The sequence below is a fragment of the Rhinatrema bivittatum genome, chromosome 2 (assembly GCF_901001135.1).
Source record: "Rhinatrema bivittatum chromosome 2, aRhiBiv1.1, whole genome shotgun sequence".
Classification (NCBI taxonomy): Eukaryota; Metazoa; Chordata; class Amphibia; order Gymnophiona; family Rhinatrematidae; genus Rhinatrema; species Rhinatrema bivittatum.
In genome coordinates, this window is record NC_042616.1 from 490,316,463 (window position 1) to 490,344,385 (window position 27,923).

The 27,923-nt window shown below is 42.8% G+C and overlaps 1 protein-coding gene across 2 annotated transcripts in view; it reads right to left on the reverse strand.

Annotated features, from left to right (window-relative positions):
• LYRM4 (LYR motif containing 4) overlaps window positions 1-27,923 on the reverse strand; it is a 350,902-nt gene that overhangs the window by 221,403 nt on the left and 101,576 nt on the right. The window contains exon 4 of one of the 2 annotated variants that reach the window (XM_029590593.1): window positions 5,775-5,895. The exons of the other annotated variant lie outside the window; for it this stretch is intronic. Coding sequence (XP_029446453.1) covers window positions 5,775-5,895 — 121 coding nt within the window. The remainder of the gene's footprint in view (window positions 1-5,774; window positions 5,896-27,923) is intronic. 2 annotated transcript variants of the gene reach the window in all.

Genomic DNA, 27,923 nt, shown 5'->3' on the forward strand with positions numbered 1-27,923 from the left:
ATCAGCAGCAGTCGTAAAATTACCAAGAGGTTTTTTTGTAATGTACTGCATTTTTATTTGACTTTCGGCTTGGCACATCTAACTATAATAGTGGCCAATTACTTAACAACAAATCCAGATAGAACCAGGACTATAGTTTAATTAGCTTTACATGAATATGAATAAAACCGCATTATTACTATAGGTTATTATTAGGTGTGAACACTGAGGTACAAGATGCATAGCTGGTGCCCATGAGAAATCCATCTACCTTCCTGCTACTGAAGGATTGCAGCTCATACAAAACCACTAAGACCATGAAAAGCTTACACAAATAGTGTAATACTTTCTGAATCAAGTCTACTGTTTCTAAAGAAACCTAACTTGAGCATCATCTATTCTAGACAAGAAGAAAAATTATTTGCAATTTTGTCCCTCAGTCCCACTTACGTCCCACCTTCAAACTGAAAATCAAGAGAAAGAAAATCCAGAATGAAAGAATAGGTGGAAAGAGCGGGAGATAAATGGTCTTTCATGCTTTCTAGCTCTCTCAAGCTCCTTTTACAACAAACAGATTCACCTGTGCTAGACATGGCAAAATGACACCAATCTGTCACTGTTTCACATTTCCCACAAGATGGATTAGAACACTTATTTATAAACCTTATTCTTTGGTGGTCAGTTTGATGACGAGTCCATAAATTAGCATGCACAATGAAAATAAATTTGATTTTGCTAAATCAATGCATTGCCCATACACACTGGGGTATGTTTTAATTTCTATTGACATGCCACTGAAAAAAAAGATACAGAATATGCTACACAGTACAAAAGGAAAAAACTTTAAAATGCTTAATATTTTCTTTATTGATTTTCTGTTCATACTCATAGTAGTTGTGCCCACAACAAATAAATACTGCAGTCCTTGCGATTTGCTATTTTCCAGTCATCAACTTTATCTATCTAATTATTTTTAATAAGGTATACAAAACATATCTCTGATGCCAGAAACTCTGTTTTGATAAGTCTATGCACCCTCTGGTAAAAGCAGCAGTGAAAGCCTCTTAAACTTGAAGTTGGCACTGCAATAATGCGTTGCTGGGCCACGTCTTCCTACTGTTTTGGCAGGAAAAAAAGCGCCAGAAATCAATTTTATACTTTGTTGTTGCCTTGGCTCAAACTCAAAGGGATTATTAAAGCCATCAAAGAACAGTTTCTTGTGTGACTGGCAGTGAAAAACAAACAAAACCGCTCAGAAAACAAAACCAGGTACATATTCATATCAAGAGGCAGGCAGCCTCAAAAACATTTTAGAAGTTTATTCAAAAGTACCCAATAAGAACATCTGAAGCAGAGATCACAGGCATGTGGAGAAAACCTCACAGAGAACTGCTGCGTTCCCCCAGAAGTATGAGAAAGTGATGCAGCACACAACCAGGGTAACTCTCTAGATGGCCGTGAACTCTGTACTTTTGAATGCATAATCAAATAGAACCTATTCATTGCTGGAAAGTGCATTGGTAGATCCCCGATTTTATTTTGTATCATGGCCCCTTCCTAACAGTGGCGAGTTAACTTCATACCAATGCATCTAGTTAGTTGTGTCCACTCAACTGTTTATCCACAACATATTTTTTAAACACAGTAACAAACTCTTTCTCAACCTTTATATGCATACAGCACTACCAGGAGAAAAATAAAATATGTTGCATCTGTCCCAATTTAGTATCCTAGAAAGAACAAAATTCTCTTTTTGCTTCTCAATGTTGGCTCTACAAATTCTTTGAGGTCACACAGTTTTAATTTTTTAGTGCTTCCCCTTCACCCTTGGTAGTGGTTTGTTTCACAAGACAAGACCATGCAGTAAGTTCAAGAGAAGCCAGCTCAGGAAACAGCATTGCAAAGCAAAGGTGAGCAGCACTTTGTGCCCCAACCAGAACAAGACAAAATCACACCACAAATCTCTCTCTCATTACACTTATTAATAAGCACATATAAATTTCAGTTTCATTAACTTAAGGAAAGATGTGTGAAAAGAAATTTATCCTGCTTTGAATAATGGAATGACTCTGTTGCTAACTGGGCCTGTAAATTAGTGACTAATTTTTGTCTTTTATGAGAGAAAAATACTGTCACTGAAAAACATACTTAGAAAACAGTTTTTGCTTCATGGCCCTCACTTTTTCTAGCCCGGTATTATAACTTGTTAGGGAGTACTGCATATTTTTGGCTAAGAAAAGATAACACCACTCACAGTACTGCTTAAAGATGTTAGGCAGTTTCCCGCGGTAGCCGATTCTCTAACTTGAAGTCTGCAAGCTTCAAGGTCACCCAGCATAAAATGGAGATATGACTTAATTAAAAGCATAAGAGCACTACCCACTTAAAGAGTTACAGCATAACTAGTGCTGAGAGCTGAAAACATCTAGCAACTACCTAGGACAGAATGTGTTAGGTTTAAACCTAGTGGTTACAATATGGAGATTATAAGCAGTGAGCAAAGACAGGAAAGTCCACCATCTTCGAGAACATACTTATTTCAGGAAAGCTAAACAAAGAAATCTAAACAGCGTATGTTTTATTTCAAAAAAGACATAACCTCAGCACACCCTATGCCAGACAGATTCCCTGCTGAACGTTGATTCTGAACAGACAGCATGATACATTCCACACCAATAAGGGATCTCCAGTGGGAACATGTCTCCAACTGAGAACTTACTTAGCTGATTCACTATCCGGGAGGGCCCGGAGACACTCTTTTCCAGGAAGGCGAAAAGATTCCGCTAGGCTTTCGTATATAAATATTTCCTGTTAGTTGGGGGATTAAAATATTTATTCTTGCTTATTGTGCTGATATATTGTATATATTTTGTTTTATTTGTCTCAGGTGTTCTTATAAGCATCTGTTTTGTACATATATTATACAGAAAATATAGCTTTTCATTGTTTCACATAAGTGAGTGCTGGTATTCTCTTAGTTTGTTTGCATAATACAGACAAGGTAAATACCACATACCAGAGCAGAACCCACTACAGCCTGAAATGACATACTGTGAATAGATCTGAGGAAGGAGATGGCTTCACTTAATGAAATCATTTAGGTGGCTGTCTGGTATTTCACTATCAGGGCATAACATTTTAGGACCCACTGCAGTAGCCCTCCAAAATTTACACTCTCCAGCCTTGCTCAGCCTGAGATTTGTAGACTAGCAGGATGGATACGGGTGGATGTAAATTCAATCAGTGTTTTCTGCTACTCATAACAGTGCCACAAATTGCCATGTAGGCACCAATATATATTTCATTTTGATGCGTGCCACTGACCAAGGAAGGTGCAGGAAATGGAAGAGTGCACCTATATGCACAAAAAGGGCATTTCTGCCAAAGCATCAATTACTGGAACACTTGTGTGTCCCAGAAAATGCTAAAAAATGCACTACTTCCTGTTTCTCCTATTTTTTTCCACATCATTCTTGCTTCCCTTCAACCTCAACAGTCTCTCTTTCCTAACACAAGTCTGCTTGTGCTCCTCTTCCTCTTTGACATGCTCCAGCTTTTCTTCCCACCAGCAATTTAACACCTTAGATCTGCTTCCCTACCTCTTCTTCCCTTCATTCTCTCCCTTCTCCCCTTTTGCTCTGAATCTCCCCCTCCATTAGTTCTGCCACCACCCCATCTTGCTCTGTGTCTGCCTCTCCCCCCTCCTCTGGGCTCTCCTGGTCTCCTCCTCCCTCGTCCCCTCTCAAGCTGCATTACAGTAACTGGCTGCCGCTCCAGCAAAAGCAGCCACAGCATGGAGGAACAGAGGTTTCTCTCAAGCACTGCTGCTCCAGCCTCCTCCTACAGTCTATTACTACTACTACTTAACATTTCTATAGTGCTACATGATAAACTGGCTAATGACCTATGACTGAGAACCAACAAGCTCCAGGAGGAGGAGGCAGGAATGGCAGCGCGTCCCATCTGCTCCCCCCTACTGTGGCCAGTTGCGCTGGAGTGGTATTGGTAAGGTGCTTGCCAGTTTCGAATTTATAGTTGGTAGTGGTGAGCTGATGGGGGTATTTCATGACCTGCTACATATACTTCAAAGTGAATATTTGGGTCATTAAACAGATTGCACACTTGGTATTATGTGGTTATAGCTAGTACTTATGGATGCACTTCCACTGCAAATTCAGAACGGAAATCATAAAAAGCATCTTCATTTTCTTAATGCCCCACTCTCTACCATGACAATTTTAAAACCTCACTTAAAAACAAATACAGCATTCTAAGTTTGTTTTTTTAACTTAAACTTTAAAACAGAGCTTTCCAAACTTTTCATGTTGGTGACACACTTTTTAGACAAACATAATTTCGGGACACAGTAATTCAGTCTACTAGTAAACCAGAGGTTAAAGGTTAAACGAACGAAACATATTTCGACAATTTATGTATGTTTCCTTAAATATATACATAAATAAAATATCTCATGAAAACCTTAAATTTATATTAAAAATATATATTCCAAGATTCATGTTATTGTTATAATTTATGAGAAACAATAATAAAACAAATTGTCTGTCCCCCACACACTCATCTTTCTCCTCCCCCCAGCACATGTCTGGCCCCCACACACTCATATCTCTCCCCCTCAAGCACATGTCTGTCCCCCCAGCACGTTTGCCCCCCACTCACTCATCTCTCTCCCCCCAGCACATGTCTGGCCCCCACACTCACGTACCTCGTCTTTTTGATTGTTGCCAGTTAAGTGCTTCACTCCCTTCCATGATCACCAGACACTGCTGCTTGCAGTCAGTACTCCTCATGGCCAGGCCTCATCGGCAGCAGCAGCCAATGCAAGGATGGCTGGGCTCGTTCCACCCACCAAGCCCCCCAAAAAAACGCGATTGACAGCAAAAATCACCCAATAATAAGCAACCCATAAACTGAAAAAAAAAAAAGTGAATCTCTAGAAAAAGAAAAGCCCAAACTCGCGTCAGAGTTGACCGGGCTTGCGCGACACACCTGCACACTGCAGGCGACACACTAACGTGTCCCGACACACAGTTTGGAAAGCTCTGCTTTAAAAGTAATTCATTTTTTCTAAAGAAGCTATAAGCTCAAGTAAATTCCTAGAAAAAAACCAGAACCACAGTTTAACAGATTGCAAAAAAACTTTACACAATTTCATATATATTGGGGTAGATTTTAAAAGGTGTGCACGCGCACATGGACGCGCGGATTTTCTAACATATGCACGCCAGCACGCACATGTGCTCTGGATTTTAAAATCCGCATTCACATGTGTGGGCAGCGCACACAGCAAAGTGGGGATTTTAGTAGATTACGCGAGGTGACTAAATCAGGCCTTCCCCCATTCCCTCCTAAGTCCACTCCATTTAAGGAGTGGACTGGGAGGCAACTTCCCTATCCTCCTCCCTAAACCCCCTCCCCTCGTCCCCTCTCCTCCCCTCCAAGCAATCCCAGAAACTTACATTTTTTTTGTTTTACTACTTACTGCTCCCCTGAGGTAGTTTGTGTGCGCCGGCCAAATGCTGAAATGCGCTTCTACAGGACAGCGGCTAATGGCCGTTGTTGTCCCGCCCTGCCCAGACCTCACCCCCCGGCCCACTCCCTTTTCAGGGCCCAGCAATCATGCACTGTAAGTGACGATATTTGCGCGCGTAGCCGTTTAAAATTCGGCCAACTGTGTGTACATATACACTGGATAGTGTGTTCACAGTACATGTAAAAATCTAAGGGGATTCTAAATTTGAATATCAGAGAATCAAGAAATCTTGAAACATTCCAACCTGCCGCTGAATAATTTCCAGGTTTTCTTTAGCTCTGTTCAGCAGTGTTTGTATGTCCTGAAAATCTTTAACATTTTTGTTTCCCCTGAAGGCATCTCGTATCCTCCTGATGGCATAAGTTCTAAAAAAAGAAAAGAAAAGAAACAAAACGCATCAGCTAACCTGCCGATCTAGAGTTCTACGATTTCTATATTGCAATTTCTCTTACGGTATCCAAACAACCAGCACAAGATGCTACCCAGGAACTTAAGGGTCAATTTGCACTTGCGTTATCAATGACGCCATAACACATTCCAAAGAAACCATTTATATGTGTGACAAGAGATGTGAAGACAACTATTATAATTAATTTTATTCTTTGTTACACACTTTGGGGCGGATTTTAAAAGGCCCGCGCGCGTAAATCCTTCTGGATTTACGCGCGCCAGCGCACCTATTTTGCATAGGTCGCCAGCGCGCGTAAGTCCCGGGGCTTTCAAAAAGGGGCGGGAGGGGGCGTTCCCGAAACGACGTGGCATTTCGGGGGCGGGCCCGGGGGCATGGCGCCGGCCCGGGGGCGTGGTCGAGGCCTCCGGACCAGCCCCAGGGACCGAAGGACAGAGCGGGGCTGCCTGCCGACGCGCGCAAAGGTGGGGGGGGGGGGGGTTTAGATAGGGCCGGGGGGTGGGTTAGGTAGGGGAAGGGAGGGGAAGGTGGGGGGAGGGCGGAGGAAAGTTCCCTCCGAGGCCGCTCCGAAATCGGAGCGGCCTCGGAGGGAACAGGCAGCGCGCGCTGGGCTCGGCGCGCGCAGGTTGCACAAATGTGCACCCCCCTGCACGCGCCGACCCCGGATTTTATAAGATACGCGCGGCTACGCATATTTTTTAAAAATCTGCCCCATAGTGCATTTCCAACTTGGCATAACAGTCTTCAGTCCACTGTCAATGCAATTCACCAGTTTTGAAACATGCTACCATTGCTTGTTAGGGACCACAGTCCTCTGTTCTCAATGTAGTGAACAACCTTTTTTAATGTATGTATTCAGTATGTTAAAATCTTGTATACCTTTCTATAGACATGCTGTACATTTTTTTAGGTTAGATTTTTCCCCTTACAAATTTTCAGCCCAACTAGAATTTACTCCAGGTTCATATACAACCATAGGAACAAGTAAGGTTGGGAGTGCCATGGGCTTTTTTTCACAGCTACTTGGTGTCCTACCCTGTTTAAATATTCATCTTTTCAACAATCAGATGTAGCTCAGTGCATTATGAGAGATCTTGGGGTTATCATCACTTCTCAAACATTTAGCCAAGATACAAGCACAGGGTAAGAGTTATGAGCTGAGGACAGTTCTCTATTGACCTTTTGGCCAAGATCAAGAATCTGTACAATATGGGAGTCACTACCCTGCCACCTGACCATGTGGACAAGATGTTACATCTATTTCCAGAGAAAGAAGACTAAATATCCTGCTAAAAACAAAATTACCAGTGATCCCATCCTGCCATCTCCCTTCAAAGCCCAATGCAAGTGTTGGCATTAGCTAGAAAATTGTTGCTTACTGTCTATTATGAACCAACTACTGCCCCTTCCTGCAATTTGATGAGGCCCATGTATTCATAAATGCTGTATTATATATCTGTCCATTTCCATTATATATTATGCAATATATTGTACCATGTGACTGAAATGTAATTCCATTTATTTGCAAAAATAATTTTAACCATGTGAAACTAATTTTATCATAGATTTTCAATTGCCTTGAAATCTACATTTTTCTTTCAGATCCATAACACCTGCGAGGTTTTTTTGGGGTTTTTTTTATTGCAGTTTTATTATTTATACAATCAAGCATACAATCTTGAAAGAATAGAAATTAAACAGACATCAATATAGTAAAAAATGAGGAAACGCCAATATTTAGGTACGGTATACAAAAATATTATAAGCCAAATGTACTCTAAGTCCTCTAATGGGGTATCCTATACACTTAGAAGGCTATTAATATAAACAATAAATTTTATGAAGAATTCTGACTGACCCTAGCTTATAGAATTGTAATATCCATCTATAAAAGAATATCACAACTATGGAGGTGTTACAGAATCAAGCCAATCATCCACAATATCAAAGGAAATTCTTTCAGATATAAATTTAGTAAGTTGGGATGGATGAAAGAACATATATTTAGCATCACGATACTTAATAAAACACTTACATGGGAACCTCAATGTAAATGAGGCTCCCATTTGCAGCAATTTAGGTCTCATTATCAGAAATTGCTTTTTTCTCTTCTGGGTATCTCTGGCCTCATCTGGAAATAGTTGAACATTCACCTGAAGAAATTATTCATTACGATTCCTAAAATACAATTTTAGTACCCATTCTCTATCTGAATCTAATAAAAAAGAAATAATTAACATAGCAGGTTGGATAACTACTATATCTGAGGATTCTAAAATCTCTGAAATGTTCAAAGGTGTTATCATTTGGAAATCCTGTCTCATTTGAATTTATCCTCAATGCAGGCACGTAGTAAATGTTCGATAAAGGTGGTAATGTTTACTGTGGGATCTTCAAAATTTGCAAGGCATACCTATTCCACATCTCTTTAGCTGAAACTAAAGGCAGTTTAGGAAAATTAATCAGTCTCAAATTTTTCCCTCGAATCACATTTTCAAGATTTTCAGTTTTTCTAGTTAGAAACTGATTTTCCTTTATCAAGGCTGACTGTTGATCACTCATTTTATCTACATTTTGTCTAACAGATTCCACAGCCCGATCCCTTTTGATATTCTCATCTTGTAGATTTTCAACTTGTGTTTCAATGTCCACCACTTTCTTAATCAATGGCTTCAACTGCAGAGATACATTTTCATTTAAGATGACCAGGGTCTCCCATATAGTCTCCAAAGAAATAACCTGAGGCCTTACCATGGATATAATTTTTATTCCCTGCTCTGGGGATCTCGTGGTGCCGAGATCAGCTGGGGACTGTAACGATCCTCCCATTGCAATCCCTCCGGAGACGCCATCCACAACGGTCTCCACTGCAAACTCCGTCAGTGTTGCTGACATCATCGGTGAGCAGCAAGTGGGTAGCCAAAATGGTATTCCTTATTGCTGCGGGGTTCTCCGAAGGAGTTTTTTGAACCGTGGATAAAGATGTTATGGAGTCAAGGAGGGGGTCTGATGTCTCACAGCCTTCTTGACCTCCCTCCAGCGACTGCGTTCCACCCAGGTGAGCAGTTCTATATACATGGGTGTCCATCGGGCCGCTTACCCAACTCACAGGGGAGGCCTCCAACGTTAGCCTCTCCCGCGCCCGTCGCTTTCGGCCCGAATGCGGCATGAAATCCTGGGGAAACGATCAGTCCACAAGTAGAAAAAAAGGAGACACTCAGCACAGCTAGGTCAGTCAGCCATCTTGGATTCCCCCTCAGCCTGCGAGGTTTTGAAAATTCATGTATACATACATTTTTTGGCACTTACAGCAAGTATAGTAGGAATGTTATGTGCCTAACAAGGGGCCCATCTGTGGAATTTTTCATCTGCATGGGAGCAAAAAGTTACATGGGTAACAAGAAAGTTAAGTGCATAAGTTCAAAAACAGACAGACAAGAGCAGGAAGATATGGGGACAAAACAGTGGAGTTAGCAGGATTCCCCATAAACTGCCAGCAGAAATGAAATAAGGGTGAAGTGATCATCAGAGTCAGGCAGGGCCAATTAGAGACTGCAAGATGAGATGGCATCTCCTGCCCCAGTTAGGTCCCACAGGGAAGAAATGTTGCAACCAAAGTGGGAGAAGGTGGAGAAGTGAAAAGAAGAGCAGCATTAGAAGGCTGATGGAAAAGAACTAAAAACAAAGGAATTGGAAGGGGGGGGAGGGGCGCGAGAGAGAATACCTCCTCCATGCAGCAAAATGGTGCTGGACAACCCTAAGTTGATGCCATTTTAAAACAGGGACCTGGCAGGTGTAAGGAATAGCAGGTCTTGAACCAACAACCCTTGGAGATGGGGGTACAGACCCTCAGGATTAGCCACAGGACCAGCTGATCTCAAAACACCTTAGTAGTAATTACCTAATCTACCTGCCTCTGGCAGCTGCTAACTGGACCAGCCTTGTGTGTGTGTCCCCTGATTGGAAGCTGTATATACGAATCTGCTTGATATTCCCTTGCTGGTCCAAACAGTCTTCTGAGACCTTGCCTGTGGAAGCACAGTCCAATTGGCCCTCTTACTTCTCATCCACAGCAGAGTCCTGATTTATGGCCAGGCCTATAGTCTCGACCTGCCTCAGCCCATTAAAGGAATGAGAGGATGGAGACAAGTGGGTTGGGGGAGGGACCTGGAGCAGGATGAGTGGAGGGAGAGGGAGGACTGCACTGAGACTGAGGTGGGAAATGGAGGAGAGAGCAAGGGGCTTCATGATGATGGTGGTCAGGCTGAACTTGCCAGAGAAGTAATAAATATTATGTATTCCTACCACTTGTATTCCTCAAAAAAGCCTAGTAGGAGTGGAGGGAGGAGGAAGAGAGCTGGTGGGTGGCAGAGCGAAAAGTACGTGCTGAGTGCATTTCTGGTAAGTTCTGGATGTAAAGAACACCTTTGGAAAATGTGTGAATTCTATAGAACATACCTTTCCAATCTTGTTTTTTGTTGGTCCTGTAAAAGGTATCACAACTTTCAAAGAGTCCAGTTTTCTCTAGGACCCATGGAACTACTAGAACTGAGTCAAACTTGTGCCAGTGCAGTAAATTGCTGGAATTTATGAAGACCCCCAACAAGAGAATAATAAAGCAGAGTTGCTTACCTGCAACAGATGTTTTCCAAGGACAGTCTTCACACATGGGTGACATCATCCAATGGAGCCTGTCACAGAACTTTAATCTCAAATAATCTAGCGCTTTCAGCATGCTCTACTGAGCATGTGCAGTTGTAGTTATTTCCTTGCCCCTTAAGCAGAGGCCCTCAGTCCATAATATAGATAATACATGGAGAACCAACTCACAGAGGAGGCGAGTGGGTTTCATGAGGTCCGACATCCTGCTGTCCTTGGAGTATATCTGTTAAAAGTAAGCAATTCTGCTTTCTCCAAGGACAAATAGGAAGGCACTTCTCACACATGGATGAAGCCCTAGCTATAGATTGCCCAAAACAGGACAAATCAAGAGAACCCCATAGAGCTAGACACTACCTTTCTCCCTTTTGTATGTGAGGCAGGTGACCCAAAAAGGGTTTTAGGAGGGAAAGAGGTTGGGTTCTACATGAAAGAGACCCATAGGACAGATAGAGACAAAATCCCATGCGCAGCATAGGCGCCTAAGCCAGGGGAGTGATACGAACTTAGGACAAGAAGCACATTTCACCTCACAGAAAGTAATGCAGTCAGGGGTTCCCAACAGTGAACTCAGACAAGCACCAGTAGGCATTGATCCTCCTGTCGAAGAGGAAAGGGCACAAAAACCCACCAAGAGAAAAGCTCTTGGCTGAAGACTGCACAGTTTCCTTTGGTGTCACAAGACAACTGAAAACCTGAGCTGAGAAATCCCTTCAAAAAGAAACTGCGGTTCATAAGGATCTGAAGAGGAAGTGTTGTGGATCATTGAAATAAGAATGCTTAAAGCTGTAGAGAAAAGCTTTTTTATTTAAATACTATAAAATAAGGCCTTATGGAGAGGCAGAGTGCCATGCAAGCACTAGCACAGAGCTTTCCAAAGTGTGTGTCGGGACACATTAGTGTGTCGCCTTTAGTGTGGAGGTGTGTCGCCCGGTCCACAGGGCCGGCGGAAGCAGGGAACTATAGCAGGAAGATCAGCGGGCAGTGGTGGAGCTTACATCACCACGGCCCGAAGAAAAGGGTCACGTTCACTCCTCCTCCTTCCTGCCTGTGCAGCCCTGGAAGAAAAACGTTGCCGGAGCCGCGTGGGCAGGAAGGAGGAGGAACATCTGCTGCATACAGAAGAAGAGCAGCGTTAATGGGCCGTTGCGGATCCCACGTCGCGACGGCCCAAGAAGAGGAGGAAACCCGATAGCAGGGCCGCTGCGGATCCCACGTCGCGGCAGCCCGAGAAGAGAAGGAAACCCGATAGCAGGGCCGCTTCAGATCCCATGTCACGGCCAGGGAAGATCAGGGCCTCTGAAGAGCCCATCCTTCGGCAACCCGTGCAGAGGGACAGCATGTGCCAGTGAGAGCCTGTGCTTGAGCAAGAGAGCATGTAGGAGTGAGAGAGCCTGTGTGTGTGAGAGTGAGACAGCATGTGCACGAGAGAGACAGTATGTATGAGAGAGAGGCATGTGAGAGTGAGAGCTGTGGATGTGTGAGATTGCATGTGAGTGAGAGCCTGTGTGTGTGAGAATGTGTGAGATAGCGTGTGAGAATGAGAACCTGATTGTGTGTTTGAGGGAAGACAGATGGAGAGAAAAGAAATAGAAAAAAAGACCCTGTAAAAGGAATTGGCAAAAAAACAAGAAAGGAAAGGTGGAAAAAAAAGCCTGTGACCAACAGATTAGAAAACTAAGATCAGACAGCAAAGGTAAAAAAAAAAATTACTTTTTAGTGATTGGCACATGTAATCTTTGGGAATGTGCAAGAGTAGCACTTTCTCTATGCCGATCTCACAATGTACGAGATCAGCATGGAGGAAGTGGAAGCCTGCAAATATTTATTATGAGATAGGTTGTGTTGTGAAACATTTTATTTATGTATATATTTAAGGAAACATACATAAATTGTTGAAATACATTTTGTTCGTTTAACCTTTAACTTCTGGTTTGCTGGTAGACTGAATTACTGTGTCACGAAATTATGTTTGTCTAAAAAGTGTGTCACCAACATGAAAAGTTTGGAAAGCTCTGCACTAGCATAAACTCCCTCTCAAATGATTTTACTAATAACAAAGCATTATATAGAATTTCAGTTGTGTATTTCCAACCCCTGAACTAGGTTACATAACTGTCAAAATTTTGATGATCAGCTTTCTATTATAGACTGGGATAGACAAGTGGTTACGGGACACTTGAAATGGTTTGAAAGATTTTCAGCTTGTTTTGCGAGTAAATTCACATATACTTTCTATACAATAGGACACATCAGCATTGAGCGCTAAGCTAATTTTATGTCAATATGTGGAAAATATGAGGTTTATAATAAATTTATTAATAAAATAATATACAAAAAATATCCAATAAAACCTCAAATTGAGAGTGGGAGGGAGGTAAGTTTATGATTACAACTCCAATACTGTAGCAAGGCCGTGGAGGCATGCAACAGAATAAGTATCTCACATTAAAAATGTATTTTAAGAAAAACAACTAAGTAAATAAAGAGAGAAATTATTATTGGTGGGGTATTTTGGGGATTATCTATTGAACAGCTACTCCATCAACATCAGAACTGGAAGTCAGAAGAAGCATCAAATACAAAGAGGCAGACCCTGGGGCTGCAGGAAACAGAAAAAGCTGCTAGACTGTGTAATCAATATCGGGTGACATCGCAACAATATTCCCCCCAGCTGATTCTACTACTGAGGCTCATCTCTCTGTAGGAAGGAACAACATGAACCAAGAAAGAAGTCTGGAACCTCTCCACCGAAAGAAAAAACAGGGATAGTGCAAGAGCAGCCCCTATAGAAACAGGACTTTTTCACTACTCAGAAAACCCAGAGAGTACCATGTCAGGTTCAGTCTGGCTTAAGTGTGAACACCTAACGCATGCACAATGGATATGGCTGGAGGTCTGGAGGCACACCTGCCGTATGGGATACAGATGGGCTACATTCCTCTTTACAGAGATAGAGTTTATATGCCACACAGACCAGCAGGAGTGGTCAAACAAAAGAATATGTGTTGCACCCAACAGGTTTTAGAAGAAATACTCCCATGTGGGAGAAAACTGCATATGTCGCTGGTGAGCAGACAAGAGAGGGGACCCACGAATCAAGAATAGTTTCTTCACGAAACAGCCCTTCTGTACAGGAGTACTTACCCCATCATTGTACTACTATCTGGCAGGCTCTTGGATCCAGTAGGGAATAGAGAACAGCTGCAAGTCAGAAACAAAAAAAACGCCCTCCCCCGGAGAACAGGGAGCAAGAAACCCACCTTTCTCAGGGTGGAAAGCAAGGTACTTGAGAGGAAACCCGTGAGGGGTGGAAAATCAGCAGGAATCAGTTTGTCCTAAACTCAAAAACCTCCTTACTCTCCAAAAGAGAGTAGGATATAGTCGCTTACCTCAGAGGTTCAAGAGGCGACAAAAGCTGGTGGCCATATAGTTAAACCAGAATGGACACCATGGTAACTAAGTGTAGGGACACAAGCAAAAACGATCCCATTGACCCCTGCTGCTGCCCCCAAACCCACCCCCCTCACACACATACATCCCTTAAAGGACCATGCAAGGAGGGGGTTCCTAAACAGGAGAACCAAGGCTCCAGCTCGAGCAATGAACCTACAAAAGACTACACCCTGGAAGCTTACCTATGAAGGGGATTTGAGTGTAAGCTGAGAGGGGCCTAAAAGACCTACCCCTTCCCTGTAGGGAGAAGACTCCTGACACTATCACCCTGATATCCACTCCAATTGTGAAACAACCAGGAGCACAGTCTTAGCCAAGACATACCAGCGTACTGGTGACAACAGAACATAACATATTATGTTACTAAGTGGAAACACACACTAGAAGGCAACTAGGACAGTAGTGCCCCTGCACTGAACTCCCGCTCTCAAGTGCAATACCTCACATTCATGCAGTGGGATACCGTCCTGCTGATGGAGGTGCATATGCGCTCAACATCGCAGCATCCATGGATATGGCCCCACACGCACTGCGAGAGAGCAATCAAAAAGTGTGTTATGGCACTCATGGCAAGACACATGAGGGTTCTGATGACTGAAATGACAATGGGGCCCTAGGCAGCAATGGCGATAACGCCATACATGGCGCCTTTGTACTCCACGGTACCGATAGTGATTACATCATCTAGCAGCACCATAGCACTTGGAAGAATAAATTACTCCTGTCAGTGTTAATCGTGCTTATCATGCTCTACTATATCAATGATGCCTTATGGAGTCCACATGCACAGTGCCACTGGCACTTCAACTGTTTTGGTCTGTAGCTAGGCAGCACTTAATAGAATTGCTCTCAGGGCACACACGGTGCCTCAGGATCCCAAAGCGGCTAACCACAGACTTGATTATTTATTTAAAGTCTTTTCTATACCATCGCTAAGTTATATACCATTGCAACGGTTTACATGTAGGCATGTGTTGATGAATGGCAACCCCCCCCCCCCCAAGCATGCTAAAGTGTCAAGAAAGCCCATGGTGCAGTGCCCTGCAGCATCCAACAATGCCCACTGGTGCCCACAGTGGTGATAGCACCAATGGAGCCAATAGCAGAGTCAACACTCATCAGCAACTGACCGCGTCTATGGCACTGAACAACGTCATGTCCAGGGATTAGCAATGCACAACAGTGCTGAAGATGCTCGATGGCACCCACGGTGCTCGATGGTACCACAGGGCTCAACGGCCTTGAAGGCAGACAGTTAATGGCACCCACAGTGCCTGAAGACATCAATGACTCAACCTCATCTGAAGGCGGCGATGGTCTGATGGCACCAATGGCACCATCATCTAAGGCATCAATGGTCTGGGAGCAGTGATGCACCCACGGTGCCTGAAGGCCCCAACATCAACTCATTCAATGGCGCTCACAGCATTGAAAGAGTGGTGGATGCCTCGACTACGTAAATGGCACCTACCAGCACCCAAAGGAGTCAATGTCACCATGGCTGGTACTCCATGGGCTTGCCAGTGCCCCAGTGTTGACACCAATGGTACTCGAGGTGTCAATGGTGCCTACAGTGCACAATGGTGCATGGCAATGTCAATGGCGCTCACAGAGAATGATGGTGTATATGGCACTTGATACTGATTGTGGTGTTAGCACCCATGGTGCTTGATGGTGTCTATGATGTCAATGGTGCTCCACAGTGTCAAGCAGCACCAACATCATACTCTGTGCCCATCTGGACACTGCAATGGCGCTTGTCAGCGCCTATGGCACTCGACATCGAAGATGCCACCTCTGCTCAATGGTGGCCTTGGTGCATCCAGAATGCCCTTTTCCCGATGGTCGAGGGCCATGGCCCTTGATGTCATCCACGACCTTCAATGGGGTCAAGTGTGACCATAGCACCTCATGTTGCTGAAGGCATCCATGGTGCTTGAGGTCCAAAATGCTTGGCTGTGCCCAATGTGCTCGATGGTGTCGAGACCATCCACGATGCTCGACAGTGTCCATGGAATGCCATGGCCTGATGACACAACCACTTCAAGGGCAGCCATGGCATCGAATGGCATTGATAACAATCATGGGGCTCGATGGTATCCATGGTGCCTGGCACCATCAAGGGTGTCCGTGGCCCTCAAAGGCATCCACTGTCCAGCCCTCAGTGGCATCAAGGGTGGCCATGGCACTCAGTGGTGCTCATGGCACCTGATACCGATGCTTCAGACTTGGTGCTCTGACATGGATGTGCATAGGCAACCTTTTTCAGATATGGCACCAATGATGCAGCAGCAATGCTGATGGCACAGGCTCAGGCTCATGCTCACCCTCTCTCTGAAGCTGAAAAGCAAGAGGGAGAGTCTGTGTTGTCCAGGGTACCAAAGGCCCTTGGAGACTACATCCTAGGAGTGTGGGGAGGATAAGTTCCCCTCCCCACAGGAACGATCCAGTCCTCAATTCTTTCATTGCCTGGAACTTCATTGATGCCCAGTGGTCAGATGACATCACATAGAAATCCTGCCTGAGCAAGAACTCAGGCGAGTCCCCAGGCCCAGAGACCTATGCAGTCTGCACATGGACTGAATACTGCTAGTCCCACCAGCACCTGACAAAGACACAGACAGATTAAAGAGAGGACACAGAAAATAAGCTGCAGATGCAGCATTATTAATTAAGAAAAGAAAGCAGACTCTGCCAGACTGCAAGCAAAAGACCCGCCATGCAGCCGAAAGGAGCTTAAATAAAAGAAAAAATAAAGGAAAACAAAAAAATATCACAAGGTAAGAGTATGAAAGAGGCTCTGTTAGAAAAAAACAGCTGCAGCTCCAGAAAAACAAATCACAGTCGGGAAGGAGCGCACTGTTAGCCGGCATTTGGACGCACGTTTTGGACGTGCTAGCTTTACCCCTTATTCAGTAAGGGGTAATAGCGCGTCCAAAACGCGCGTCCAACCCCCCCGAACCTAATAGCGCCCGCAACATGCAAATGCACGTTGATGGCCCTATTAGGTATTCCCACGCGATTCAGTAAGCAAAATGTGCAGCCAAGCCGCACATTTTGCTTTCAGAAACTAGCGCCTATCCAAAGGTAGGCGCTAGTTTCTGCCGGTACCGGGAAAGTGCACAGAAAAGCAGTAAAAACTGCTTTTCTGTGCACCCTCCGACTTAATATCATGGCGATATTAAGTCGGAGGTCCCGAAAATTTAAAAAAGTAAAAAAAAATTTTAAAAATTTTAAAATGGGCCCGCGGCTGTCAGGTCGAAAACCGGACGCTCAATTTTGCCGGCGTCCGGTTTCCGAGCCCGTGGCTGTCAGCAGGCTCAAGAACAGATGCCGGCAAGATTGAGCGTCGGCCGTCAAACCCGCTGACAGCCGCCGCTTCCGTCAAAAAAGAGGTGCTAGGGACCGGAACTATAACAGCATGGCCCTGAGTGTGATGATTGGGGACAATCATTAAGAGGAAAATATGAAAATATAGGCTACTTGTTACTTGCTGCTTTAAAAGAAAAAACTACCTCCTGAGTTAACAAATACCTGGAATACCCGGAACAAGAAGGCCAGAACAGCATGGGAATGCAGAGTAAATGTGAAGATGAGACTGAGCAAGTAAAGAATGTGTGATGTTTGAGAGATGCGTGAGAGACATGTACCTGCAACTTAAAAGAATATGAAAGCCATGTTTAATAGTCTAAAAAGAGGGTAATGTAAATTTAAAACAATGCTATGTTTATTCCCATAAGGAAATACAATCTCATTCTTTCAGTTTTCACTATCTTAATGTATTTGTACATCAAGATAGTGATGTACAAATAACCTACCACTAGGACAGGTAATGCCAATTACAAGCCATTTGGTATGAAGAATTAGTAGCGCTAATTCTTCAAGAGGGGAATGAAGATAGCCTGGATTAAATAATTAAATAATGAAATTAGTGGAACAGTTTTGCACAAGAGAAGGAATGTGCATTTGTTTTTAAACAGGCTTTGCATGAGAGACGCAAGCAGTTTGTATGGAGCCAGCTGAAGGCCTAGCGTACCAAGATAACGGTACTTTTACATCATTAGTTTAGGTAAAAGGTTTAGTCCAAATAAGGAAGTCGTCCCAAAATAAAAAACAGCCACTGTTAGCAAAATCTGTATATAAGAATGTAATGTGTAACTTGAAAACTGAGCAGACTTTGACACGTCACCGTTAGACGCCCTAAGTAACTCCCAGGAAAACTATCTTTCCTGTAATTCTTCTTCTGACTTTTACTTTGCTTTACTATAATAAAGAGTATTATTGAGAAGTATAAAGACTGCGAGTGTTTTCTATAGTAAATTAAGGTTAAGTGCCGGCCTTCTTTGAATTCTCTGTGAGCGTGGGGTCCACAGATAATGGATTTGAACTCCCTGCAAAAAAAAGCAGGTAATGATACCTTTGAAATCTCAGAGTATCGCAGCGCTCTGATAATGAACACAACTCTGCCTTATAAATGGACAACATCTATGTACCATTTTACATTTCACCCTACTAAAATTTCCATTAATGAGCAGAGTATCATACACATCCCTTTGCTTGTTCCAAATCACCTTCGACAGAAAGTTTTTGATGTTTAGATTTCCTGTATTATTTTACAATTGAACTAAACCTCATATAACAGATGTGTATATTTGTCAGTATATCAGGTAATTAAGATATTCTGATCTGAGCTGCAGCTCACTGCTTATCATATAGATATGCAATAAAAAATTAGTTTTGAGGAGAATGTGCTGGTTGTCTCCCTGCATGGAATTCCATCCTGTGCCTCCTGCCACCGCTGAAGACACCTGAGCCTCTAGGACAAGGGAGAGCTCTTGGTAACATCTACCGGCTCGTCAAAGCCCCTTTGCATGCTTTTGCAGTCGCACCTCCAACACATCGTTTCTTGATAAAAACCTCTTCTGATGGGTAAAAAGAAGAAAGACTGTATGAGGACATTTCCACTTGGTCGTTCTTCTGTCCCCTCTGTATCTCAGCTCACCTTGGAGGTTTTTCAATTTACTAGCCAAGGTGCTCCGGGTGCTGTTGAGCTTGGACCTTCTGGTTCTGCTCTCTCTGAGACCCAATGGACTTATCCCCCCAGGGTTAGGACCTCAAGTCAACTGGATTTGCTGGACAAGGCTGCAAGTTCTGAAATTTCTGCTCCCATTGTCCAAAGTGGGGCAACCCAGTTGTGCCTTTTGGTTCTTCTACTCCTTTGAGTCATCTGGAAAAGCCTGCTACAATATTGCTGGATTCCCTGTGGGCTGCCATAATGAAGTTGGAAACCACCTTGTCATCCAGGTTTGACTCTATGATGAACTTAATGATCAATCTCAAAAAATTCAGGAGCATGCTGAAAAACTGACTGTCCTAGAAGACAGGTTTTCGTCTGTTAATGAGCAATATGCTAATATGATGAGAGATAATATTAATCTACAGAGAAGATTAGAAACTTTTGGTAATTACGTTAGAAGTTATAATTTAAGGATGTTGAATTTCCCTAGATGTTCAATTGTTTCCCTTATAGAGTTGCTTGGGAGATGATTTTCAAGACCTCCTTGGTATCTCTAAAGAGACTATTCTTTCATTTGTTAAAGCATATTACTTGTCTTTTTCTTCTGAGGCAGTGGAAAGTGTACCTGAAGAAGATCCTTTTGATTTAACAGGTTTCTTGGAGAATTCAAATTTTTCTATAGAGGATAAAGCAACCGTTTTGGTAGAGTTCTCTAAGGAATCTGATAAACAATTAGTATCAAACCTTTTTTTTTTTTTTTTTTTTTTTAATTTATTTTAGCTTAAAAGAAAGCTTTTTCCCATGGTCAAAAAATCTCTATTTTTCCTGATGTAACTAGGGATACTCAGCTTCATTGTAAATTATTTTTGGCAAGATAACAGAAGACTATAGATATTGGAGGATCTTTTCAACAAAAATTCTCTTGCAAGTATATGCTTAAATATCAGGGTAACAGATATATTTGCTATGATGTGGTTCAACTGGATAATTTCCTGTTTAACAAGATGGCTCTACATGGAGGTGGCTTTAGCATTCAGGGTAATAATACTGGTCCAATTGTGTAAGAATAGCTAATTTTTCTTTTTTCATTGCTGATAACTCTTCCCGATATGGTTTGTGATTAGTTCTTCGTTCTAGATATTACTGCTGTATGTGACTGTAGTTTTATATTCTTTAACCAAGTTTTTTCTTGGGACGTTTCAAAACTCAAAGAAAATAAAAAAAAAACAAAAAACAGTGTTTTAAGAAATCTCCTTTTAAAGAGATTTCAAATGATGGCATGTATGCATGGGGGTGCTGGCTGTGGCCTGTGATGGTGACCAGTATTCACATGAATCCTGCTCAGATGGACGGAATTAAGACAGGACAGCGAGCCACCACGTGGAGCAAACAGTTGTGATGACGCCACTGGCTTTGCATGGGTCACTGGAGGAAGAGAGTGGCACTGGTATGATTGGTACATGGATACCACGGCGCTGGTAAGACAGACCACATGGGGCACTGGTGCAGTCAGACTGGGGAGTAAGTGCTGAGGTCTCTGCAAATGTTCTGCGGTTGGTCTGCTATGATACAGAAAAAACAAACAAGAAGAATTAGTCTAAGCTCCTTTAATCAGGATATATAAAAACTAAGCACAATTTTTCTGGTACAAAGACATAAGAAAAATGAAGCACACAGAGAGAATTAGGGCCTGTACTGATCTTTTTAACTGCTAGGCATAAATCTTACCAGATCTCTACAATGATTCTGGGCTTGAAAAAGTAATATAGAGCTGGGCTAGATGATTTCTGAGTGATTCTATATAGTGGCCTCAACAACACAGAAATCTTCTAGGCTGACACCCGGCAGCGCTAACAAATTCCGAAATCAGATCAGAGCGACTGGCCCAGAGAGACAGGGGTTCTAAACCCAAATCCCCTGTACTACAGCACACAGGGCTGCAGCCAGAGCCATAGCGCCAGCCCACCAGATCTTATTCTTAAAACGTGGTTTTCCTCCATATGTTTCTGGCCCACATGATGAAGTCAAAGCTACATTTAAAATAAGCAAATAAATATGCTCCCATGGTTCCAGAATATTTTATTTTGTTTTTTATTTATTTTATTTGCTTCTATTAAAAACAAAAATAAACAAAACAAAAAACATCAGATTGGCCCTACCTCTTTCCCCTCTGCCGCTGCCACACCCCCCCCCCCCCCAGTATCCGCACCGGATTCTCCTGGACAAGCCCCCCCCCCCCTCCTACCAACCACTTACCTCATCTGTGGGCCTAAGGGGCAGGAACAATCCCCAGTCACTCCTGCCCCAATGTCAGGTGCATGAGAGCTTCCCTCCAAAGGATGGGCCGGGGTCTTGGTAAGCTCAGAATCAGGCCGATACAATTAAGACTCACGGAAAACATGCCTCAGTGTTGAGTGCCCGCTTTCCTAACGCACCACCCATCCACCTCTCCTGGGAGCAAGATACTGTATTTAAATGAGGGGGTCATGCTAAAAAGGAGGTGCTAGGGACAATAGCACACCCTTGGCACCTCCTTAGCAGTGGAAGCCCAGGAGAGGTGGCTGTCAGCGGGTTTGGAATACAGACACTCAATTTTACGAGTGTCCGTTTCCCTAACCTGATCTGCTGGCACACTTTTTTTTTTAAATATTTTTTTTAACCTTTTGGTTCCTCTGACTTAATATCATCATGATATTAAGTTGCCACGATATTAAATCGGAGGATGTACAGAAAAGCAGTATTTTCTGTAAAATGTGCGGATCGGGCACATGTATCTGGGGCGAATGACTAAAAGCATCATCAACATGCATTTGCATCTGATGAGCACTATTAGTTTCGGAGGTGTTTGGACGCACATTTTAGATGCGCTAAACCCCTTATTGTATAAGGGTAGTGGACGCGCGTCCAACCATGGGTAAAACAGTGCGCTCACCTGATCGCACTTTACTGTATCAGCCTGAAAGTTAGCTCACCATGTATAAAGCCAAGCAGTGTCTTCACCCAATGCTATAACCATTCCCGAAGGGTTGAGCCTGCTGATGAAGGCCACGGCTGAGACTTAATGGGCTGCAGAACACCTAAGGACAAAGGCAGGTCGAGACTTTGGGTCTAGGCGTGGATCAGGAATCTGGCATGGATCAGAAGAAAGGGGGCCAACTGGACAGTGTTTCCACAGGCACGGCCTCAGAAGATTGGATCAGTGAGGGTATATGAAGTAGTGTCCTTATATATCTACAGCTTCCAATGCATACACAAAGCTGGACCAGTCGAGAGCTTCCAGAGGTGTGGACTGCCCCTGCTAGGTAGATTAGGCAATCGCTACCAAGGTGCTTTGAGATCAGCTGGCCCTGTGGCTAATCCTGAGAGTCTGTGTCCCCAGCTGCGAGGTTGCAGGTTTGAGACCTTCTATTCCTTACACCTGCCAGGTCTCTGTTTCAAAAAGGCATCAGCTCAAGGTTAGCCAACACCATTTTGTTGCATGGAAGTATCTTTGTACTTATCTCCAAACAATAAAATGGCACCAGCAGGGCAGGAGAAGCTGGGGTAGACCCAGGATGGGGTAAGTGATTGGGGGAGAGGATGAACTGTCATATTTTGAAAACAAAATCAAATGAAATTGATAGCTTTTGTCTTCAAAACAAAACAAAAGCACATCAATATACACCCATCCTATTGTACCCTCACCTTTGTGAGTAAATGAACTGCAAACTGTATAGTCACCCTATGATTGTAATAAGAGTGTTTGCACATATAAGATAAGTGCATAATAGACTCGAAACACCTTTTGGGTGTTCATGTACAGTCACTCATTTATGACGGTGAACCCGTCCTATTATACTCACGTTGTTGTATGTGATTCCTTTTTGATATATTGTTTGCAATTTTATTACATACTTTACCAGTTTTTCAAATTTTGGTTGTCAATATTTTGTTATAGCCTAACTGCCACACATGGAGTAAACAAGATTGCTTACCTGTAAACAAAGGCTCTCCATAGCAAGCAGGATGACCATAACGCATGGGTGACAACATAGGATGGTATTGGCACTGACCCAGCGCTCAGAACTCGGTAAAAGCCAAACTGAGTATGCACAGGCATTCCTGTGCATACAATGTTATGAACACCATAGGCTCTTCCAGAGCTTAAGCTTTAGCCAGCTAGTTGATTCTCCAGAGGCAGATAAGTATTAAGAATGGCTGATTAATTCTACAGTCTATGGAGAACACTGTTTAAAAGGTAAGCAAACTTGCTTTCTCCATTTACAAGTAGGCATGATTCAGCCATAACGCATAAGGTGTTCCAAGCTAAGGATTGTGTTGCAGAGCAAATTTATTTATTTATTTTATTGTTTTTGTATTCCGACATTAGATCGAGATATCACATCGGTTCACATATAACAAACGCAAATAAGGCATCGGCTGCTTATTTTTACAGAGTAACTTAGAACAGTTAATTTACAGTATAAATTAGAAAATGGAACATATTATAGTATAATTTAGAATATTTAAACAATAATTTAGAATATTTAAATAAATACTTTACTTTGGTTTAATTAGCTCTTATACCACCTTTCAAAAAAAAAAAATCAAAGCTCTACCCAAGTAGAGAGTGGACTACTGGGTGAACAGGCTGTGCAGAACTGCTTGTCCAAAAGATAGTCTCCTCAAGACATGCTGTCCAGATAGTAGTGGGACATGAAGGTGTGAACTGACAACCAAGAAGTAAGCTCTGCATATATCTTTAATAGAGTAAGGGTCTCCAAATAATTTTTTTCCCGATACAGGGCACTACCGCCAGGTAGTCATGTACATCTTTACAAAAGCCACTCACTCACAACCAAGCGAGCCTCCTAGTTCCCATTGAGACAACCAAAGTCCTGGCTACAATGTTGAAGGCCTCGCAGGCAGAGCAGCTGAGATGTTGCTCATATTCCATATCTTCCAGACATGGTTTAATGGGACACAGCCAGCATGGATTTACCCAAGGGACGTCTTGCCTCACAAATCTCCTACATTTTTTTGAAGGGGTGAACCGGAAGATGTGGTGTATTTGGATTTTCAGAAGGCGTTCGACAAAGTCCCACATGAGAGGCTTCTAAGAAAACTAAAAAGTCATGGGATAGGAGGTGATGTCCCTTTGTGGATTGCAAACTGGTTAAAAGACAGGAAACAGAGAATATAATTAAATGGTCTCGTTTCACAGTGGAAAAAGGTAAACAGTGGAATGCCTCAGGGATCTGTACTTGGACCAGTGCTTTTTAATCTATTTATAAATGATCTGGAAAGGGGTACAACAAGTAAGGTGATCAAATCTGCAGATGACACAAAATTATGCAGAGAAGTTAAATCTCAAGCGGATTGTGATAAATTGTAGGAGGACCTTGCAAGACTGGAAGATTGGGCTTCCAAATGGCAGATGAAATTTAATGTGGACAAGTGCAAAGTGATGCACATAGAGAAAAATAACCCTTGCTGTAGTTACACAATGTTAGATTCTATCTTAGGAGATACCACCCAGGAAAAAGATCTAGGTGTCATAGTGGATAATACATTGAAATCATTGGCTCAGTGTGCAACGGCAATCAATAAAGCAAACAGAATGTTAGGAATTATTAAGAAGGGAATGGCAAATAAAACAATGGATGTCATAATGCCTCTGTATCGCTCCAAGGTGAGCCCACATCTTGAATATTGTGTGCAATTCTGATCGCTACATCTCAAAAATGATATAGTTGAACTGGAGAAGGTGCAGATAAGGGCGACCAAAATGATAACTGGCATGGAATGGCTGACCTATGAGGTAAGGCTAAGGAAGTTATGGTTGTTCAGTTTGAAGAAGAGACGACTGAAGGGGGATATGATAGAGGTCTACAAAATCATAAAAGGACATGTAAATCGGTTATTTACGCTCTCAGATAATAGAAGAAGTAGGGGGCACTCCATGAAGTTAGCAAATAGCTCATTTAAAACTAATCAAAGAAAATTCCTTTTCACTTAGTGCATAGTTAAGCTCTGGAATTCATTACCAGAGGATTTGGTTACAGCAGTTAGTGTAACTGGTTTTTAAAAAGGTTTGGATAAGTTCCTAGAGGAAAAAATCCATAAACTGCTATTATTTAATAAGCAACAGTAGTTGAGATTTATTTAATGTTTGGGCACTTGCCAGGTACTTGTGACTTGGATTGGCCACTGTTGGAAACAGGATACTGGGCTTGATGGACCCTTGGTCTGACCCAGTATGGCAATTCTTATGTTCTTATGTCTTTCTGTGTCAAGGTTCTCTGCTCTGATGAGATCGAAGACGCCCTAGTGTCCCATGCTGAAGAGGCTGACTGTGTCCTGGAGCTTGTGCTCCTCCCCGATGAAAAAGATGGTGGCCAGTCTAGCACAGGGGTCTGGACAGTACAAATGGCTTGGTGCAAGGAGGATCTTCTGTGCCAGAAAAAAGTGCACCGGCGTCAAAGAAGCAATATCCCATTCTCAATGTCAAGAAAAAGCCTGACCCAGCAGAGCTCCACACAGACAAGCCTGGCTTCTTAGAAACCAAGGGAGCAGCCCCAAAAGGGATCCTTTGTTCCATTTAGGCACACTTCACAGCACCTCACCTGGTACCACAGAATTCTGTGCTTCACTCAACCCGTGATTTGTGGTGGAAATGGAAACCAGCACCATGGTTTCGGGGGAGGGATGCATAGGAGCCTTCACTGACTTGCAGGAGAGAGGAGTTGAATCCCACCTTGACTTCTGTCATTGAGCGTCCACAGACACCTTACTCTGGGAAGAGGAGCAATTCTACTGTCCACCCTCATGCCAAATCTTTTGTGTCTTACCCAACGGCACTTTCCACAGGGCTACCATCTTCCAGACGTGGTACTTCTGTAACCTCAGGGACATCATCTGCAACTGAAGGTACCATGATCCAGGCCCAGGCAACAACAGTAAAGCAAATGTGTATTAGTGATGGACACATGACTCCCACACCTGCATGCCTTAAACCCACTAACTGCAGGCAATTTGGCCTTGGGCTTCTCCAATTTTATTTTTTATTATTATTTTTATTTTTATTTTTTAAGTAGAATGAAAAGTTGAATGGAGGGGCTGCCGAGGCAGTGATAAGAAATACCAAAGACTCGCAAAACGCAAACTCGAAGGAAAAAATCCCAAAATAACTCAGCCGAAAGATTTTTTAGAGGGAGACGGGAAACATATCCATTCAGCAACTTGTACAAAGAAAGACTGAGGGGCTCATTAGGCAGTGCGCCCAAGGGAACTCCTTTGCATGCTCAATAAGACTTTTACTGATCTCTGAGAGCTAGGTCCATGTCGATGCCATTGGAGGACGTCACTCATGCATTATGGCCAACTCATGCCTGCTTATCGACTGAGAACCATATGTTGGTGGAACAGTACAGGATGAATTAATAGCTTTTATTTTTTATTTTTTTTACCTCATGGATATTTATCAATATTGGTTTAATTTTGTTATATTTTGTATGCTATTTCTTATTACTGTACCCTGCCCTGGGTAATCTTTTTTGAAATCGGGGAGGCAATGCATGACCCAGACAAAAATAGTGCACAAACATTTATTCTGATTTTTTTGCAGTCATCATTTTTGTAACTCCCCTAACCACAGTCTTCCACAGGAGCACTGGGACTGTTTGAAGGTATTTGGCTTTGGTGGAATCAAAATAAGCATTTTTCCCTTCTTCCTAGAGATGTAAAAAGGGGGGGGGGGGGGAATTGTGAGAGGAAGTAAAAGGGTCAGGAAGAATGGGGATTTTGGTACAAATGTATTTAAAATAATTTGTTCTTAAATACCAAAATAATCGATATATATTTCTCCAGTTTCTTAAAATTAGTAGTATAGCTTCAGAAGAATACAACAGTAGTTCTGAATATTCTTAAGATATAAATGTTTCTGCAGGGATAGTGGAACAATGGTCAGTCGCTCCTTTACAGTTATTTATCAATCAGGAATATTCTACAGGGCACCATTTTCTGTGATGGGCTGGTGAAGCTTAACCGTACTTTGATCAATATGATCCACTGTTTGTCTAAATAAAGTAAAAGTGCATTGCAGTGTCCCAAAATGCTTATATTACACAAGCTGTCAAGAATAGTTCATCCAATCTCCTGACTTGATGCTTTAGTCTGCCAAAGACACTTTTTAACACTTGCATGATCAGAAAGCCCAAAAGAGAAGCCAAAATTCCTCTTAATCTATCTGGTTAAGAAGTCTTTCAGCCCGGACGTGTCATGAGATGGCTTGGATTGGCAACAGTTGCCTCGCTCATCGGGTACTCGTTTGCTGCCAAGTAAGGGGAAAGGGGTGAGGGTGGGGGAAGGAGCTTGAGGAGGACAATTTCAGTAGAGGGGCTTCACGCAAAAGAGCAGGTTTTGATATGACAACTGTATTGCTCTTAAACATTCCAACATGACTTGCTTGATGACTAAGCAGAATTGTCAACTAATAGACAGATCTCTTTCCTTAAGGGGGGAATACTTAATTAGCATTATCAAAACTAATTAAATAAATTTGATAGCCCTGCCCAGACAATTGAGAGAAAGTATAAATTGTGATACTCTGGATTGGGGGGGGGGGGTTATTAGTCCACTGGAGCCTAACATGATTTAATCTGTTAAAGTGTCATTTGCTATTGTGCTGACTAATATGGAAACATAGAAACATAGAAATGACGGCAGAAGAAGACCAAACGGCCCATCCAGTCTGCCCAGTAAGCTTCACACATTGTTTTTCTCATACTTATCTGTTTCTCTTAGCTCTTTGGTTCTATTTCCCTTCCACCCCCACCATTAATGTAGAGAGCAGTGATGGAGCTGCATCCAAG